Source organism: Vespa crabro, chromosome 2 (genome assembly GCF_910589235.1).
Source record: "Vespa crabro chromosome 2, iyVesCrab1.2, whole genome shotgun sequence".
Lineage (NCBI taxonomy): Eukaryota > Metazoa > Arthropoda > Insecta > Hymenoptera > Vespidae > Vespa > Vespa crabro.
In genome coordinates this window covers 18167520-18188785 of record NC_060956.1, presented here as the reverse complement: position 1 = coordinate 18188785, position 21266 = coordinate 18167520, and the positions used below count along the sequence as shown (strand labels likewise).

The 21266-nt window shown below is 33.7% G+C and overlaps 1 protein-coding gene across 2 annotated transcripts; it reads right to left on the bottom strand.

The window, feature by feature from the left end:
• Nucleotides 1-214: 214 nt before the first annotated feature.
• LOC124432976 (ankyrin repeat domain-containing protein 17) lies at nt 215-19599 on the bottom strand. 2 transcript variants are annotated; one of them, XM_046982397.1, is made up of 28 exons: nt 18912-19599; nt 15144-15587; nt 14401-14548; nt 13813-14093; nt 13419-13704; nt 13026-13327; nt 12724-12939; nt 11891-12595; nt 11610-11790; nt 10944-11506; nt 10611-10805; nt 10156-10369; nt 9703-10062; nt 9240-9575; nt 8965-9156; nt 8481-8846; nt 8197-8351; nt 7944-8119; nt 7724-7856; nt 6675-7417; nt 6213-6521; nt 5834-6028; nt 5556-5703; nt 5203-5410; nt 4088-4995; nt 2707-3948; nt 2419-2607; nt 215-2171 (listed from the first exon to the last, which is right to left on the bottom strand). In XM_046982397.1, the coding sequence occupies exons 1-28, from the start codon at nt 19113-19115 to the stop codon at nt 2148-2150; spliced, it is 9423 nt and encodes a 3140-aa protein (XP_046838353.1). In that variant the 5' UTR covers nt 19116-19599; the 3' UTR covers nt 215-2147. The 2 variants fall into 2 exon arrangements, with proteins under 2 accessions (XP_046838353.1, XP_046838354.1); XM_046982398.1 differs by having other exon boundaries at nt 10944-11500.
• Nucleotides 19600-21266: the final 1667 nt, after the last annotated feature.

The following is a 21266-nucleotide window of genomic DNA, read 5'->3' as shown; positions in this document are numbered from 1 at the left end:
GGAAAAATATAACTTTTTATATTAAAATGGTTAAGAAAATAAAAAAGAAAAAAAGATTAATTAGTCATAAATGTCATTTTTAATTTATTAATTAGTCATTAATAGTCATAAATATATATTATATTTACTTTTCAAAATAAATGTAAAAATGTACATAAAAGAATGAAGTAGGGTAATCAATGGATACACTTAAAAAATTCAATCTACCATTAAATCATTATTTATTTAGTTGCTTTATTGTTATATGTCATATAATAGTTTTGTATCATATATCGCAGTTATCATAAATCAAATTTGAAAATAGGCTTTAAATTATAACAATGTATCTTAGAGAATAATTGAAGCGCTCCCTGGAATATAGGTCAAAGCCCTCGTATGATTTTTCATGAGCTTAATTGAAACTTATACGGGGACCGTTTCAATTATAGTATCGTCGTTATGTATTGAACACTTGCCGAAATCCCCGCCAAGAAAGATTTTCAAATGTTCAATTAAAATGAACATTTCATATATCGAGTGTATCTATATTATTTAGTATATCCTACTAGTCCAGCCGAGACAGCAGGTGACACATTCCTATGCACCTTCCTTTCCTCTAGTTGTTTTTTTTTCTTTTTTTTTTAATAATAATCATAATATAATAATAAACATTACCACCACAGCAATAATAGTATTATAATAGCACTGTCGCTAGGACACGCTCAGTTATATTACGTGTTGGCGGTCCGCTACCACTTTAATGATGAACAGTATTCATTGATCTGAATAGGATTCAGTATACGTAATATAATGTATTATTAATACAATCTTATATGTTGGTTTTTGCCAACATCATTGCTTACGTAGATTGGGTTTTAAGAGCCTGGTCATTTCCTTGCGTTGTGCTCAAGTATAAATTTCTCTTTGCTAACAGTCATACGATAATCTGTGCACGTAATAAACTGTCACATGGTGGTGGTTATTATCTTGTTAATAAGGACAATCTGAAAATAATATATCCGTGTATGCTTGTGTCAGCGAATGGTGAACTAAAGCCCCGAACTAGCATAGTCATTGAATATTGCCAATGCAACACCAACGTGTGTTCGTTGCAATCTATACAATCAGTTCGCTATAGGTTTTTCATTATCATCGCTGCTAACAATGATATTGAACATGAGTTTTATAGAGCGCAGTGGAATTATAGTACTAATAGCATCAATTAAATGATTATGAGCGAGTATAGAGGATATAACAGGAAGAACGAATATATCGATTATACGAAATTACATAGGATTCTGAACTCCCACTTATTTTTATCAGTATCTTCCAGCATATGGTTGTATTCAAATTTTAACGCAAAGCCATGGAATAAACACGGCTTTGTGAAATTCGCGAAAATGTTTAATGCTTATATCGCGTCTTTTATATATTAAAGAATTATCAATAACAGCATACTTATATTCAATGAAACTAAAAACATATAAGAATACAGAATATAGAATACAGAATAGTAGAGAAGCATCAAAGAGACTGCTGATAATGATGAAATAATTGATCATTGGCAAAGTCTTACGTGTTATGTAGGATTTACTACCGTCAAAATCAAAGCTGAACATTTGTCTCTGGTGCATGTGTATTACAAGTGTGCATATTTGCATTATAATATACGCGCACACGTTGCATCGAATGGTAAAGAATATTATATTCGTATTTCGCAAATTGGCAGAGTATTCCAATGACAGAGTAACAGAGTCACCATCATCAACATCGTTTCGATTCTTGTCGGTTAGTTCTAGAGCGTGCTACTACCGGCGCTAAGGATCGACTTATGAACGAACGAAGTAACTTAATGGTTACATTACTTTCTGTTTTGTCGATCCTTCGCCGTCGTTGATCTGTTTATGCCGTATTCAATATTTATCGGATAATTACTCTAGATAATAGCAATAAGCTGTAGTAAGGATTTGCTATCTTATCTTCTACCATGACAAGTAATATTGGATCTGTAGTTTAATGAATATAATAGGTAGTAATGTAGTTGATGTGCCTAGAAACAACGCTTCGTTATGTCAGTTCCATCTATCGCTACTTTGAATTGCGAATCTATTTCTCTTCATCCAGATCAGACGATAAAGAAACATTATCTTGAGATGAGAGATCTTTGTTTAATGAGTCCATTTATTCCACCCCTAAAAAGAGAGAATAACATATAAAATTATAATATGTGAGCATACATATTGTTTTTAATTACAATTAAAATATATTACGATAATGAATGTGTAAAATTTATTATACGATTAAAATTGTTGAAGTTATTTCTATAGCGTATGTACCTGAACGAAGTACGCCATTCTATATATCACGAAGAAATAATTATTGATCTTATGATATTTATAAATTGATTATTAAATGTAAATCGAAAATGTATAAAAATACCGGATGTTGTTTGTCTTGGACAGCATCAGGAATTCCCCAAGAGGGAGCATCTAATTTCGTTGGTTCAGTAGGAGGCATTTCTGCTAGTCCAGGTGCCCCAAATTGTCCAGGCAACAAAGTTAAACCTGGCATTAAAGATAAAGTGGCAGCACTTCCATTAGGAAAAGGTTGTTGAGCGTCCACATGACCCTGTACAATTACGAAAATAATCATAAAATAAATTATTTTCTAATAAAAGATTTTCATTGACAAATCTACAAGTAGTTAGAATAAATCATAAATATATACCTGGAAGGAAGATTCCATCATTTGATGAAGTTCGGCATCAACATTAGATATACGGTTGTAAGTAGCATTTGAACGAAACATCTGATGCCTATCTATGCCAGGAGCTAAACTTGCCCAAGATCCCACTAGTTTTTCGTTATTAAGCATCCAATTGAGGGATTCGGCATCACCACCAGGTCCCATTCCTGTAGCTGTATAATTCTTCCACGCTCTTTCCGTACCAATCGGCCGCGGCACTTTTCTATCTTCTATTTTCAATTGATTAATTTCCTGAGCAACCTGTGCCGGTGACGATGGTGATATTGTTGGTGAGCCTCCATTTTCCAGACTTGTAATTAAGTCTATACTACCAGGTTGTGCGGTCATATTTGCCATATGATTCGAAAAACTAATTTGTCCCATCATTGGATCCTGATGCGGAGGATAATTAGTATGAGGAGGTGCAAATGGCCAACGAGTTTGACCATTTGCCGAGATGCCAGTACTAGGTGTACCACGTGATGGAGCTTGATATTTGCCTAGAGGGAAATTACCCAGCATGGCTAAATTATTGGTTTGCATCGCGGATGGAGGAGGTGCTGGTACGGTAGCAAACATATTGGGATGAATTCCTGATCCTGTGTTAAACATAGTCACTTGAGGCTTGCTACTCAAGTGCAATGAACTAGAGAAGTCGGGCGCTCTGGGGTTCAATCTGGACATACTAACGGTAGTATTTACAGAAGCAGACTGTGGTATAGTCTGTGTATAACTTTGCATATGAGGATGAAAGGGTAATAAAGGATGCGCTGCTTGCCCTTCGTTTGGTACCATTTTAAGTAAACTCGAATTTACGCTTGGATGTTCGTAACTGCCATTATTAGTTTTGAATAGACCAACGTCTAGCGTAGGCTGAGACGTAGAGGGCATAACGTGTGGCTGATGCGTTGTCGCGTTCCGGGTTGTAAGATCACCTTGAAAGACTGGCCGATTAAATTGCGTGATTGTCGAACCCATTTCCATACTTTGCTGAGGAATCACTGGTCGAGCTACGGCTAAACTACCCGGTGGCTTATTCGGAAGAGGATGTTCGTTATAATTCGCGGAGGATTGGAATTGAGGAGGCTGTATTGGATTATGTACGGAGGATGAAATACCACCGCCTATGGCATTTCCAGACGTATTCGTTACGCCGCTAGATTTACTTGAAACGGGAGAACACATAGCTGTTCCTCTGTAACCTGGTGCCTTAGATGCATCCACCTATACGACAAAGTAAACAAAGGTCGAAATAAATTATATCTTTGCCAAAAATTTAGCAATCGATTATTATTATATTACTAATGACAGAAATTCCTGGTAAGTTCTATTGCAGAAGTATTCAACAAGACAATATGCTAACCTGAGGTGGAACACTATCGATGAATTTGGATGTCGATGAGCCAGATGTATTTACTGATACTCCACCTCCTGCGACCGTGGCAAAGTTCATACTTTTTTGAGATTCATTTTCTCTGCCACCCCACATTGATTGCTGTGTCACTTTTGTGAAACTATCATTAAATAGGGAATACTCAAGTGGTGCATTGTTCGGTTGTTGTTGCTGCTGCTGCTGTTGTTGTTGCTGTTGTTGCTGCTGCTGCTGTTGTTGCTCTTGCAATGTAGGCGCAATAGGAGTAGAACTACGCACTTGCTGTTGCTGCTGTTGCAATTGCTGTTGTTGTTGTTGCTGCTGTTGCTGTTGTTGTTGTTGTTGCTGCTGCTGTTGTTGATGTTGTTGCTGTAAGTTTTGAGCTTGCGATACAGCAGGCGGTGAGGGTGTTACACGTACAGAATTAGCAGAAGTTGACACCACATTGGTTTCCGAACAAGTCGACGTTACGTTTATGCCAGACGGAGTTACACTTGAGCCAGACGAATAATTAGGTTTTCCAGTATAATGAGGTGCGATAGTTGGCGGGGCAGACAAAGTAGCTAGTGGTCGGCAGTGCTTTGGCGATGTACTAACTAGAGACTGTTGAGAAGATGTCTGAGCTGTACCTGCGGCTGTGGCCGATACTATGGTCACAGTGTTGGCTTGTAGAGACTTTTGCTTGTTTACAGTAGTATGAGTCGATTGCATGACAGTGGTAGAAGTATGTGTCGAGGCAGTGATCTCAGAAAGTTTAGCTGCAAACGTTTGCGTGGTACTTGTTGTTACAATTTTTGTTGCCCTTCCCGCTGTCATGATTGCGCTGGTATAAGACATTGTTGTCTTCGTATTTGATGATGAAGCCATTTGGGCAGCTGCAGCTTGTGCACGTTTTTCAGCTACAAATGAATCAATGTAGTTATTATTAATGTATTTATATAACGGATAAATACAATACACAGTTGATCGTATTTATATTGCACTTGATTCATTTTCGATTTCTATTTTTTTTTTAAACTAAACTTTCATGGCTGATATTTCTCACAGTGCATTTGATAAATATTTAACGAGAGATGATTATTTTTAATAAGAAATTTTTAACTTACCTGCAGCTACCAATCTAGGCGCTGTAGCCCTTGGTAAAGATGTTGGAAAGGCACCGGCAAGTTTAATAGTAGACGCGCTCCGAAGAGGAATCAGCTGATTGACGGTGGATACTCCCGATGTGTATCCTGATTTGTTCGATTGAGGATTACTGGTAGTAGATCCCAAAGTAGTAGGCTTATTTACAGGACCAACTTTAGCCTTCGTTGCCTATAAATTTATATACGAATTTGTTAGAAAAAAGATATTTATTTAATTTAATGAGATTTTTTTTTACACGAAATTATGAAACTTACGGCAACAGTGGAGACAGCTTAATAAGATTTTTTTTTTTACACGAAATTATCAAACTTACGGCAACAGTGGAGACAGCTTTATCCCAAGATGAAGTCGTAACAACAGTAAGTTTGGACTTTGGCAGCATTTGCAGGATATCAACATCTGGATCTTTTATAAGTGCTGCAATTAGTGTGTGTGCTTGTTTTGTAGCATCAGACGATCCTCTACAATTAAAATAATATATATATATTATATATATATATATACATATATGTAGAATGTGTATATATATTAAATCCGATTTTTTTATTTAAAGACATTTATATTATACAAAATTATGCTTATAATACATACTTGATGGTAATTATTCTTTCGCCTTGAGACTTGCTTTGTTTTTCTACTTCAATATGAGCGCCTGTTGCACCTCTAATGGCATTTATATTACTTCCACCTCTACCAATTACTCGACTAATAGCGTTTGGTGGCACTGAAACTTTTTTAGAACGGAAAGGAGAGTTCATGAATCTCCCCGAATCATCAGATTGGCCCCTGTTAAAAATAATATATAATTTATTTATCTTCCTTTTTAAAAATAGAATTTATTATTATCCAAGTATAATCAAATATCAGTTAAAATAAAACGCTAATATAAACTTAAAAAAGTGTGATATAGGAAGAAATAGACATTAAAGTATAGGTATATGATAATCAGATGTAATCTTGAATAACTTACTTGCGTACAACTTCTTTCCAACCTTCCTCGCGTTTACCTCCTTGTTTTGGACTAGTCGTATTAGTTGCTTTTGAAGATGTATTTAAAGAATCCCCGTCATATTGATTACTGTAAGGTTTTTTCCCTTTTCCAGGTATATACGTTTCATTGCCAGTGGCCTCAAAATCTTCTCTATCGGCTGGATGCCTTGATGACTCAAATACCAATTGCCCTTTCAGTTTACGTTCTCCACAATTGACAGAGGTTCTTGTACTTGTGGTCGAAGCGGAAGTCATAGATGTTGCATTGGTGACATTACTCAAATTTCTTCTATATAAAGATCAAATAAAAATATGATATACTCGGATATGAACTATCATACTTAAATTTTGTCATTTAAATCATTAATAGTTAAATAAAAAAGAAGAAAAATATTTTACATCTAAAGGACTTATAATTAATTACGAAAAGTGATGTACTTACTTTTCGGAAGTACTATTTTGTGATTTAGTAGGTGTTACAGTATTCTGAGGTAAGGAAGTATTCTGCGTAATAATAGATTTAGATGATCGTTGTGGGGAAGTATCCTTGTCATTGTTACTAGGACTATTACTCTTTTTCTTTTTCTTATCTTTTTTCTTCTCTCTCGCTTTGACATCATTACTACTACAACTACCTTGACTGTTTGCATCAATACCACTATCACCTTCCTCCCTATCAGGATCTTCCGGGTTTCTATTAACAGGTGATGGTACACTGTCCACTCTTTCACAACTATCGCCACCTTCGTGTTCACTATCTTCCGTTCTATCACATTCTTCGTCCACAGATTTTTTCTCATTTTCTTCCTTTTCATCAAAATTCGATTCGTTCTTTTTATATTCCTCATGAAGTTTTCGTCTTTCCTCTTTCTTTTCTAATTTCTTCTTTTTCTTCCTTTCACGTCTGCGAGCGGCTGCTGCCTTCTTCGATTCCTCCCTTGTCTTTTCCATATCAAGTTCCTCCAATAGTATTGTTGCATTCTTATTGGCTTTAGCAGCTTGAGTTTCTTTCGCAGCTCTTATTACTTTAACACACTCTTGACATTTTTCTAAAAGCTCTTTGTCGCTAATAGTAGCTATGTATCTTGTCATATCCTGATCACTCGGGAATTGTGTTACATGATTTACCATCCACTTGACCACTTTAATATGTCCTTTGCGAAATGCCGCCATTAAACACGATACCTGAATATCAAAATAAAAGAAGGAAAAAATATTTATGATCAAGAATTAAAAATTATCAAATATTATTCACTCTTAGCTTTTATCTTTATACCTAATTTTTTTCTTTTACACATACACATGCTCATGCATATATAAATATATATATATATATATATATATATATATATATATATATATATATAATACATAAATATATTTTTTATTATAATATATTGTATTAGGTTATACTATACAATACTTTACTAATAATATATACTATTTCTCTTTATAGAAACATCCATAAAAATTAACAAAGGTTAACTTTACCTTGCGATTGTCCTGAGAATCTATATCCGCTCCAGCATGATACAATAGATCTACTACATTAAGATGTCCTCCATTAGCAGCAAGCCATAAAGGACTATTTCCTTTCTTATTCTTCACTTCAACTTGAGTTCCTCTGAAAAATTTTACATTCTGTTACTATCTGATCGTATGCAATACATCTAAAGATAAACCGAATACTAAAAAATGTTTATAACAGTACCTCGATAGTAACAATTCTACGAAACGGCAGTGACCTTTGTCAGCAGCAATTGTAAGGGCAGTATCGCGAGATGAAGGAACAGGAGTTGCATTAACATCAGCCCCTTTGGTAAGCAATACACGACCTACTTCAACGTAACCTCCACTAGCAGCTTCCATCAATGGTGTTAATCCCGTCTGTATATTAAAATATTTTACGCTTCATATGCTATATTATAGTATATGTATAGTATATGTATAAAAAAAAAAACTACCTTAGCGCGATGTTCCACATTAGCTTTTCGATCAAGTAAAAGGCTAACAACTTCATGTCTTCCTTGGAAACATGCTAGTGTCAAAGCAGTATTACGATTTGTTTCTATTTGTGCATTAATATCGCTGCCCATATCAAGAAGTAATTTAACTGCCGCTATAATTTAAATTTAATCTATGCATTTATGTATATAGAGAAACATTATTTTTATTTTATTAATATATTAAATATATATATATATATATATATATATATATATATATATATATATATCAAACTGCATACCAGTATGACCATTCATAGCAGCAAGCATAAGCGGAGAAATGCCCAATTTCGAACCAGTTCTTGAATTAATTTCAGCGCCATGGCTTAAAAGAAGCTTTATTATATTCACATAACCACCAGATGCTGCAAGACTTAATGGCGTGTAATCGGAAACATTGCGATGTTCTTTATTGGCACCACGGTTAAGAAGGAGCTCAACCACTTCGTATCTGCCTCCGCTACATGCAAGTGACAAAGGTGTATCCTTTGTACGTTCAGATTGGGCTTCAATGTCAGCTCCGTGATTAAGGAGAATTTCTACTACTTTTTGATGGCCAGCAGTAGCTGCTAAGATCAGTGGAGTAAAACCTTTTTTATCTCTATGTTCTGTAACATTCAGATATAGAACATATCAATTAATATAAAATATATAAATTTATTTTATTATTATGTGTAATCATATAAGGATCATATATAATTCATTCATAATATTCATTCACTTTACCTATATCTGCACCACGACTTAAAAGAAGTTCTACGAGTTCTTCATGACCACCTGCACATGCCAATGTCAGTGCCGTGTCATGATTGCTATCTGTTTCCGAATCTACATCCATACATCCAAATGGCACTGGTGGTACTTGATTGGTAGCATAACCACCTACTGCTGGAACGCCGGTTGTATATTGACCAGCAGCTGGAATAAATTCACCATGAAAATATTGTAAAAAAAAATAGAATAAATTTTAATTAAAATTAATAATATCACATTTTTATTACCTGCTGCTGGATCTAATTGATAATTTTGTGCTGGAAAGTTAGGAGTTTGTTGCTGGCTAGTGGTAGTAGTTTGTTGTTGACAAGACTGTTGTTGAGAAAGAAGCGGATATCTTGCTTTCTTGCCTTTTCCTGTTGTAGGCGCTGTATAAACTTGTTTCTTGTCAGGAGGAATCACAGTTGCAACGGTGGTTGTTGCTGGTGCTTGAGTTTGCGTGGCAACTTGAACTTGATTTGTACTACAAACTGTAGATTGTACATAACCATTTGATTGATGTGGCATATTATCCATTATTCCAGCTGCTCCAGTAATTGTGGGTAGTGTTTGGGTAGGAAATGCTTTTTGTAGAAAGTAAAATAAATATGTAAACATTTCATTAATTCACATACATGTATATTCCATAAGTTAAAATGTATAATAAATAAATAAATATATTTGTATATTTAAGTAAGATAAAGGACTCACTTATTTGAGAAGACTGAAGTAGCAATTGCGACTGAAATGTATCATGGATGATCTGCTGTTGTCTTAATTGAAGACCATCGCGATAACCTTCTTGGTAAAGTCGAGCTTTCAATACTTGACTTTGAGCTATATCTGCTTGTATTTGGACTCCGGCACTTGTCACTTGTAAAGATGGTAGAGTAGGTAAAGAAACTGGTGGTACAGTGGGTACAGGACCAGCAAAATATTCTTGAGGTGTATGAGGACTGGTTACTTGTTGAATTATTTGGGCAGTTTGCAAAAGTTGCTGTTGGTTTTGTTGTTCCTTACTATTGGAAACCTCTAATCTCTTCAATTCGAGTTTCTCTTGATCTTCAGTTGCTGACAAATAAAGAGTTGCATTTGTAAATTGTTATATAAATTAAAGAACAATAATTAATATATAAAAAATAAGAAAAAGAACTCAATATTTACCATCCATAGTATCATCGAAACTAATGGAACGGAAAATTTCAAAAGCATCATCAAGAGGAATATCAGTTCCATCTTCAAGTTTTATTACTCTTTCGTTGTTAGAAAGTGCTTTAGCTTTTTGAGCAGCAGCAAAGAAAGGACAAGTCCCATCTCTATGTAATCTTGTTAACTGAGGATCTGTTGGTTCTGGAAGGTTCTGCTGAGATGTTGCTTGCTGAATAAACCCAAAAATTATTATATTGCGTAAAAAATTATACATTACATATAAATATTGAGAACCTTGTGATATATTAATTACGAAAATAAAATAAGAGATATTGAGATTAAAATTAATTTGTAAAGTAATTATATTTTAAAACATAAATTATATTTAAAACATATATTAGCTGATCTTTTTTTATATATAAATATGAATTCCATGTTTACTCTACTTTTAACACGAAAATGCATCATACCTGATTATGAAGATGATGCGTATGAGTAGGATGAAGGTGAGACATCAATTGAGTGGGCAACAATACTCCTCCACCACTACCAGTAACAATGCTACTTTGTTGAGATTGTTGTTGCGATTGTTGCTGTTGTTGTTCTTGCGGTTGTTGTTGCTGTTGAACTTGCTGCTGTTGTGGTTGCTGCTGCTGTTGCTGAACCTGTATGTATTTTATAAGCAATTATAGTGAAGGTTTCTATATTTTTATATTATACATCGTTGATATTAAAATTACTTCAGCCTTACTGATAATTTAGCGTTCAAACATGTTGACTGAAAAAACTGAAAACATACAAACCTGTACTTGATCTAATTGCAATTGAAGTTGTTGGTTCAGTTGTTGTAATTGATGCACCTGTTGAACTTGATACGTATGGTGATGTTGTTGCTGTTGATATTGTTGCTGGAGACCAGCAATCAATGTCGCTTGTTGTTGTTGCATTTTTCCATCTGCCATACTAGATGCAGCTTTTCGGATATTTTTTCCCTCCTTTTTAGATACGGGCTTAGCTTTTGGGCGATCACTAATTGCAGTGTTCTGACTAACATCACTGCTTGCAGTAATAGGTTGAGAAATTGCCATAACCGTTGGCGGCGTTGAAATACTAGGTGGACTCGGTGTAGTCGTCGAGGATGTATTAGAAGTTACCAGAGTTATTGTTGATGTTGCAGGTATTGTAGCAAGAGATAATGGGGGAGAAGTAGGAAATTTATTTGCTGTAGAGAAAGACTCTTTTTTCATTGCACTGGCCATGCCAACTCTCTTTCCCTCAAGAAAGATATTGTAAAGGGTCATTGCATCAGGCGTTGCTGGATGCGTTAATGAATTTCCTGACATGCCAGTTGTACTGCACACTAAACCTTACAAAAAATTGAACATATCTAATATTTGTTCAATTTAACAAATAAAGCAAAAAAAAATATTGAAATATTATAATAAATGATAATGGAAAAGTAGCAATACCATGAGGTGCAGTTGCTGGTTGAGCCGGTAAGTCAATATTGAGCATACCAGGTAAGAAAGTTTCAGGTTCATTGCATTCTTGCTGTTGAACTTGTGGTTGCTGCGTAGATCTAACGTTGGCATTTCTTGGTCCATTAAATAAATGACCTGCACCCTTGATTTGAAGTTCTCTTTCTACCCTCTATTAAACATAAAAAATTTTTTATTACATAATATTACGACATAATTCTTATATTTTTGTAACAAATTTTAATTGCAAGCAAAAATTATTAAAAATTTACTTGCAACTCTTCAAGGATGTGTTGCTTATGTAAAATTTGCTCTTGTCGAGTGTTCTTTCTGCTTTCGGATGTATTCAATCCAGATGTTGGAGCTGGAGCAGGACTCAAACTGATATTCGGTGCAGACAAACTATTGAATCCTCCACTACCTTTATCCAGAATGTTGGTATCATCTTTTGCTGTAACTATTGTTTCTGTTGCAGGTTGGGAACGGACTTGCTGTGCTTCAGCAGAGGTAAGACTTGTATCTGGTATTATGGTTGCAGATCGATTTTTTCTTAATAATGATTTTTGTGTATTATGTTTTGGTTGAAGATTCTGCACTTGTGATTGTTCTCCAGCTTGCTGTTGTTGCTGTTGTTGTTGATGTTGAGGTTGTGTAGGTGTTGGAGGCTGGTGCGATACATGCTGCTGCTGTTGTGGTTGCTGCTGCTGCTGCTGCTGCTGTTGCTGCTGCTGCTGCTGTTGTTGTTGTTGCTGCTGCTGCTGCTGCTGTTGTTGTTGCTGCTGCTGCTGCTGCTGCTGCTGTTGTTGTTGTTGCTGCTGCTGCTGCTGCTGCTGTTGTTGTTGTTGAGGGAGTAACATAGGAGCAGGGGTAGTATTATGAGGTGCAGTCATCATAATACTATGAGGATAATCTAATAAAAGTTGGACTACACTAGTATGTCCACCTTTGGCAGCTTCTATCAGCATAGTAGAATTATCCTAAGATATAAACAAAAATGAACAAACATATGTATAAATAAACACATACAAATTAATAGAAAATATAATTTTATGCAAAATTTATATATCATTAATTATATACGTTAAGATTTTTATAAAAAACATACTTTGAGTCTATGAAATGGATCTGCAGATTGTGCAAGAAGCAGTTCAACAACTGGAAGATGACCTCCAGCACAAGCTAATGAAAGGGGAGTATGATCATTGTTTGTTGTTTGTCGATTAACATCAGCACGTTTGGAAATAAGAAACTGAGCAGTACACAGATGGCCTGCTCTACAAGCTTTCATTAAAGGAGTTCTACCTCCTTCAGATTCATGTTCCTAGATGAATAGATAAAGATAGATATGTCAACAATAAGGCATATAAAATGGTCAAAATTTTTGATTTTTATTATTGTTACACATACTAGGTCAGCGCCAAATTGTAATAAGAAATCAGCGACATCGGTATGGCCATTTTCACAAGCGTATGTTAACGCTGTATCTCCTGTTTGTGTTTGAGCATGAACATCGGCAGCAGATTCAAGTAAATATCGAACAAGATCCAAATGTCCTTCTTGTGCAGCTTCCATTAAAGGAGTAGATGCACCCAATTCAATATCAGCCCCTGCTTTAATTAAAAAGTCAGCTACTTCCAAGAAACCGCCGCAGCATGCTAAAGTGAGTGCTGTTTCTTGAGTTTCTTCTGTCTGGGCGTTGATGTTAGCACCTGTTCGTAATTTTTATAGTTTATTTATATTGTTCCAATACAATGCTAACTACAATCATTTGAAAAGTTATTACTTATAACCAAGACATACCCTGACTTAAAAGCAATGCAACCATTTCTTCGTGACCCTCTCGTGCAGCTTCCATCAAAGGTGTATAACCCTCATCATTGACTTCTTCAATATTCGCTCCTCTTTCAATGAGAAGCATCGCAAGATCTACGTGACCTCCACAAGCTGCCAAAGTTAATGGCGATTCAAAACTATCTGTTGGCATATTTACTTGAGCTCCAGAATCTAAAAGTAAACGTGCAACTTCTACATGGCCATCCATAGATGCTTCCATAAGGGCAGTGTGCATTTCATCAGTTTTATGCTCCTAAAAACATCATTATATGTATATATAGTACAAATAGGATAAAATAGTATAATTATATATTAAGTATATAAAAAAAAAAATTTTTTTTAAGTAAAAACAAATTTTTACCTGATCAGCTCCAGCTTCCAATAGGAAACGCACCATTTCGAGATGTCCTTTGTAACATGCCAATGTTAAAGCAGATTCTTTAAATTCATTAGAATGAGTATTAATGCCAGCTCCATGTTCCAATAGAATCTTGGCAACTGGAACATGCCCAGCACTGGCCGCTTCCATTAAAGGTGTATGACCATTTTCATTATGATCTTCAACATTGGCACCTGCTTCTAACAATACACGTACAACTTCCTCATGACCACCAGCACATCCATACATCAGAGGAGTGTTACCTTCAAATATAATTAAGAATGCACATAATATAGAAAGTACAGTTTATTTCACTATTAATATTAAGAAAAATTTTTATTTAAAGAAAATAGTTTTAATTTTTTCTATGTAAGCAATTTAATAATCTAATAGTTCTAAAATGAATTATTGTTTATATCATGCATTACATATATTTACAAATTAAAAGTTGAGCTTATTTCATAAAGTGAATACTTCTTGTATCAATTACTTGTTTTCATATTTCACAGATATTAATGTAATAAAATTATTCTGAAATCTCAATATGCTAATTATACAGTATTATCTTACCTGAAGTTGATTGAGCATTAACATCAGCTCCATGTGCTATAAGTAAGCTTACAATATCCACATGGCCTGCACTGGCAGCCTCCATCAGAGGGGTACAATCCCCTTTGATGCCACGATCTTCTACGTTTGCATTCATTGCCAACAATACCTATATATAACAAATAATACGATATACACATTATATACAATACGATTATGATGATACGATTTATGATACTTTTATATAATGTATAGAAATTATAAAAATATTCACAAATTTCACATATTTTTCATTCTAAGTCTAATATCTCTCTCAAAATTTGAACTAATATCGTATAGAGATTTTATTATAATACATAATAATAGGAATTTTCTTAAAAAGCAATATTATTATCTTTATTTTCTTTTATTCTGATTTATCTTATCACGTAAATTTTTGTTTTATTACTATTTTATAATTGTCTTATTCATATGAGTTTTAAATTTGTCTTTATTTATAGAAGATAATTAATATAATAGTTTAAAAAAAATAAAATAATTGTTAACTATAAAGATATAAACTTATAATTATAAGTTAGACGTGTGTACCGTAAAATATTTATCCACACGTATAACGTTTATGTGCATCATGCATTTTTAAAATTGTATATGTATATACAATTGATGATGCATATATCAAAAATTCATATTTGAATAAATGCATATACATTTACTAATATAAATAGATCTAAAACATAATACAAAATAAGAGAACAAAGACAAACCTGAGCAAGTTCGTAATAACCAGCTGAACAAGCAAGAGAGAGCAGACTCTCTCCTTCTTCCGTAGTTTCGTGAACACTGCGACCTTCTGTCAGCAACTTTCTTACAGTACCAACGTCGCCGTCAGTGCAGGCCTCCACAAGCGAGCGCTTCTCGTTTTGGGTACGTGGATTATCGCTACGCATACGCGTTAATGCTGCTGCTGCTTCGTCCAATGCACAAGAAACACTAGATGTTAAACGACGGAGCACCTCGTGATCTGCCAAGTGCTTCCCATCGCCTGACGACAATTTGCCTATACCTGCTGCCTCCAGAAGAGCTTCCAAACGCGCTTGAGTTACAGGATCTACTGACCTTTCAGGGTCCTCCGGGTTCAATAGAAACTTGGATGACTCTAGATGATTATCTTCATCCAACTCAACTTGATCAATTGCAAAACACTCCACCTATAATTATTATAAAAACAATACAAATAAAATATCTTTTATATATAAAACAACTTTGATTTTGACTATGTAATTAATTAGTACGACAAATGCAAATATTTAGTTAAATATTTTTTTTAAATAAAAATTTCTTAAATTAGTTGGACATTTAAATGAAAAAAAAGAGAGAAAAAAAAAGAAATACTTCTTTCCAATGGTTTACTAATCAAATCAAAAGATTATATAATTTTTGATTAAAACTAAAGTACAAATGAAAAATAAAATATTATATGAACTTGTAATAGAGAAATAATATCGTAAAATAGATATAAAGTAGAATAATATATATTAATTGTGAATAAAAGAAATACTGAAAGTACAGATTATTACAAATACAAAAGGTACAAGCAAGATATTTAACTTCGCTAACTATATAAGGAAAGATACTTTTCATTCGTAACAACAGATATAGCTTGATTATAGATACGACAAAGATATCTCTGCAAATGAACATCAAATAATTTTAGTGAGCCTAATAATAAAAGATAATAAATTTATAATTCATATTTAACACTAATGTTTAAAAATGACTTATAATAAATAAGTATAATAAATAAGTTTAATTAAAAATTACTAAGTCCCTTTGTTTTATAATCAAATATAGTTAATTGATCAATAAAATATTGTCACAGAACACATCAATAAATAAGTATTAAATAAATATAATTACACATTACCATTTAACACATTACGAATTATAACAAATATAAAGTCATCATTATTGTTCTTTTTTTTGTAGAATTAGGAGCATAATTGAATTATGAAAATAAAATGAAAAATACGTTTTATTGTATAATTATTTGAACAACATGGTATGTATAACTTTATCATCAAGCTTTGACACGATTACAAAACGTGACGCTCCTAGATAATTGAGGTTATTTCCGCCAAAGGCAGACTATCAACGGTTTTTATGTACAACCGTATAATATAAATATAATATTTAATAAAACGAAGTGCGATATCAGCACAATACAATAATATAAATTATTTATAGATGATAAGAAATATATAGTATAAAGGCCACGTTGAATTAACAAAGAGGAATGTAAATGAAAGAATTTAAATGCATACGATGTCAATTTAAACTTCGTTAATACATATAAAAAAAAAAAAAACATCTCTCGTTTTACAATATTCGATAAGAATGAATATTTGAAGATGAAAAAGGAATTCGCGAGTGAAAGTATGAGAATAACCTGGCAACTAAACGGTTATAAGAATAATGTGCAGCCATTCCAAGAAGCACACACAAAGCTAGTAATTCCTCGTTTAACTATTTCATGCGTACCTACGCTAAAACTTAGTTTTTTGCCCTGTTCCAAAATTAATAGGTTCAGGCGCATTTGCCTTGTGTTCACGACCGTTGTCTTCCACTCTTTTCAATAACGAACACGATCTTAAAAGCGCGCAAGAGAGCAAAAGAAGTAGACAGAGCGGTAGAGAGGGAGAGGGGAAGGGGGAAGAGACAGGAAGAAGACTGGATAGAAAGGTGATCGGAGGGGAAGAACGAGAAAGAAAGACGAAATTCTGCGAAGGTTTTTCGTAAATTATAGAATATGGTGGTCTTCCTCCCCAGTATTTCCTCGCACACGCGTTCAACAACAAGAAGGAAGGCGACCGAGCGAGCGAGGAATATATAAACGAGCAGACAAGCCTTCATGAACACGCACCAAACGTGAGAAATACAAACGAAATCCGCTGGGTGGCGCCCGACATAGTACACGGTTATATAGCGAGGATACACTTGTACAATGCTATATACATATACGTGTCACTATATACGTAGAGCGCGTGCGCGCACGCGACATAAGCGCATATACATACACGCGCACGCGTGTCCGTATCCAGTAAAGCGCAAGTTCCATTGCGAACATGTGTATGCGTACATTCATAGTACATGCCATACATACATGCGCGCGCGCGTTCATCGGTGTATGCGCACGCGCATGGTTATGCAGCATGCCACTAAGAAATTTCAAGCGGCGTGTATATACACACTCTTGCAGTCATGTGGATATATGAAAGAGAGAGACACGAGATGGCATACGAATCTTAACCATCCGAATGGCACCAATGATATACGTATAAGATACATTTTTCGATGATGATACACGGTATTTTCATATTATTTTTTATAATTTTTGTGAACTTCTTTGTCTCCAAGAGAGTAATGTAAAAGTGTTGAAGGACGAGTTTTCAGAGAAGATGCAGGAAAAAGAGGGATAGGTAGACTGTATAATGGAGGATGAGAAGAGAGAAGGAAAGTATTGAAGGATCATCTGCACGTTTTGCAAGAGCAGGGAAAATTTGCAATTGTCTCTTGTTCACTGAATCTTCACTGGCGTTCTCTACCTATTAACGCATACATTTCGATTATATAACTTCTCTATGCGAATTTCCTTTATCGTTTATTCGTTCGCTCATTCGCTCGTTCTTTCGCTCTTCCTTTTCTTCATTCTTTCTCTCTCTGTCTCTTTCTCTCTCCTCTCCCTCTCTCCCACTCCTCTTTTTCTACCCCTCCCGCTCATCTATCCTTTTCTATCCACCACTTCCTCTTTCCTTTCCCTTCGAAGGTAGTAAGGTACGATAAACGGCACATAATTTCACATTTATTAAAGAAAGAATACACAAAGCTTTCGATATTAAATATTAAGTCAGACGAGAGAATGATCCCAATGGACTTCTGATAGACGACAATAAGAAAATTTCTATCCAACGAAATGGCAAGAACTCAAAATGACAAAAAATTGATCATTCTCGAATAATTGTTTTTTTGTGCTGAAAAACCTTCGACCGTTCGTATTCTATATATATGTAGTTGGATCGAAATGAGATCGTACCTAATAGTAATAAGTACATGCGTACTACTATGTGGAGAGAGATATCGAAAAAACGCGAGAGACAAAATAATTCCTAATAAATTCTTATAAGTTGATCGTTCATTCATCGTATCGGCACTAATGTAAGAAGACGCATATAAGTCTTGACCCTAGAAAAACGAGGAACGTATTTTTGGTTAATGAAGTAGAAATGCACGCGCGCGACTCGTCGCGATTGACGTGTCCCATGAGAGGCGCTCGTCGAAAGTCTAGCGATCACGAACGGATGACTCGATGCAGGGACGGGGCTCTCTCTCTCTATCTCTCTCTCTCTCTTTCTTTCTTTCTTTCTCTCTCTCTCTCTCTCTCTCTCTCTCTTACGCACACACACATCCATGTTTCTTGTTTCTCGCCTCGAATCACACAGATATTATTCCTTAATATAAGTTGGTTTCGCGTTTACCTCTGAAACGCTGTCTTCTTCGCTCTCCGACGAGTCTGTCATAAAGCGTGGCTGCAATTCTGAAAAGGTCTCGGTTTCCGACTTGGTGGGACTAGAGTTCGAGGACTGGGGAGTCGACGACGTCTTCCCAGTATCGTGGTGAACGCTCGCTGATTTTTCGTGTTTTTGGCTATCCGAGGTTGTTCCTTGTGCTACATTCTGCATCTTTACCTTCCAGATGAATCATATGACACTGAGTTATCGCTTCCGTGCCGCGAAACACACACGGAACACTTGCTTTTTGACGATAATCTCAAGCACGATCGCCGTCATTCACGTAAGCTAACACCCGCCATTTCCACTATGGCCGACAGCAAGAGTCCCGGATGCCTTTTCGGCCGTTCGTGCGATTTGGTATGATTCGACGGGTCACAGTGCCTTTCTCTTGGCGCGCAATTTTGAATTCACTTCCAAGTATATTTCTCTTTTTCCCTTTAGTTTTCTTTTGTACGCGTTTAATTTCATACTCACAAAATACGAACTTTGGTTTCTATATACGTGTAATCGTTACGCGCATGCATTTGTCACTACTATTTATAATTCAATAGAAAATGTTATGGCAAACTGTCATATGCGTCATTAGTTTTAAAACTTAGTAAATGACCGGAAGGTACATTTTTTCCCTTAAATTATTTATTGACTTTAAAAGAAATTTGTCTCTAAAACCACGAATATAGTGTAACTAGTTATTAAGGTATATCTGTTTTTATAAAATAAAAATTATAAAAAAGAAAACATTTTTTTTTATTTCATACATATTATACATTATAAACATAATAATTATTAATTATATAACGTAAAATTCACTATATATTCTACATCAATCAAAGTTATCTGTCTTAATGACTTATGTATTCATATTATAACATATAATTTATCTTTTATATTATTCTTTCTTTTTTAAATATATAAAGTATATATGTAAGAAGAAAGTTTCTAGTGGTAGAATATTCTAGGTTTAAAAAGTGAAAAAGCATCTCTTATCCGCCATCTTCTTTTCTTGACCAATGATAATTCATCGGTTCTGTGTGTCTAAACGTTGTAAAAATGAATTTACTTCTAATCCGCCATTTTTACTATTTTTTCGAAATGTAAGTCAGTGGTAAAGTATATTTACATGAAATAATCTGTAAATTTTTATTATAGAATATCAATATTGTAAAACGTTTAATCGAATCATGATGTTACTCGTACTTTATAAAATGAGGTTTCATATTTTGTATCCTATATATATTTTAAATATATATAATATATATATAATATATATATATATATATATATATATAATATATATATAATATATATAATATATATATATATATATATATATATATACTATATATATTTTAAGTTTATATAGCAGTGATAAGTTTAATAAATAAAATTATAATTATAGAATTATAATAAGGTAATATATAGTATATTAGTACTTAGTTAATATTTTATTAAATTATTGCATAACATATATTTAAAAGAAAAAGATTAAGTGCCAAGAAGAGGTAGAAAGAGTCTTAAACTATAATAACATAAAAAGGCAAAACCTTTGACCTCGTTGCCCTAAGTAAAAGAAAAATAAACGATAAAGCTTGAATTTTCAAATATAGTATGTTACATTTTTTTAAATCAATGTCTGAAAGATAGATCAATTATCTTTTAAAAGTAGTCAATGTCCGAGTAATACAATACACAAATTAAACATAATCACATTTTGTGTCATTTTTTTACATAAAGAGCTATTTTGGTATTGATACTTCGTGTAATTTTAGTTTTATTAAGCTTTATTGAATTGTTTTTTAAATGATTCATTTTTAATATATATCACTTTCTATAATAATATTATTAATATAAACATACTATTTTTATAATTTTTATATTCCTTTATAAAAAAATGGATTGGAACAATAAGATTGTAATTATTAATATCAGCTTTATTCCATCTTATTTTGATCATCTTCCATCAATATGACTATATAGCAGAGATATTCAGTGTTAACACAAAAATTGAAAATGTATAGCATAAATCATGTAATTCTAAACTTATATTTAATATATTAAAAATTAATTCATTTACAATGATTTTTTACAATAGAATTTAATATTTAGATATACCCAAAGTATTGTAAATTATATATATTTAGGTATAGAGAAATAAATATATCAAAAAGAACATTTTAGTAATTTGATTATATTTTATTTAAAGTATATCAAATGAAGTAAAAATATATATCAGATTAATTATTCTAATTTAAATGAAAACATATCTTTTATAAAAACACATAAGTAATTTATTTTCTACAATAACTATAAAATATTTAA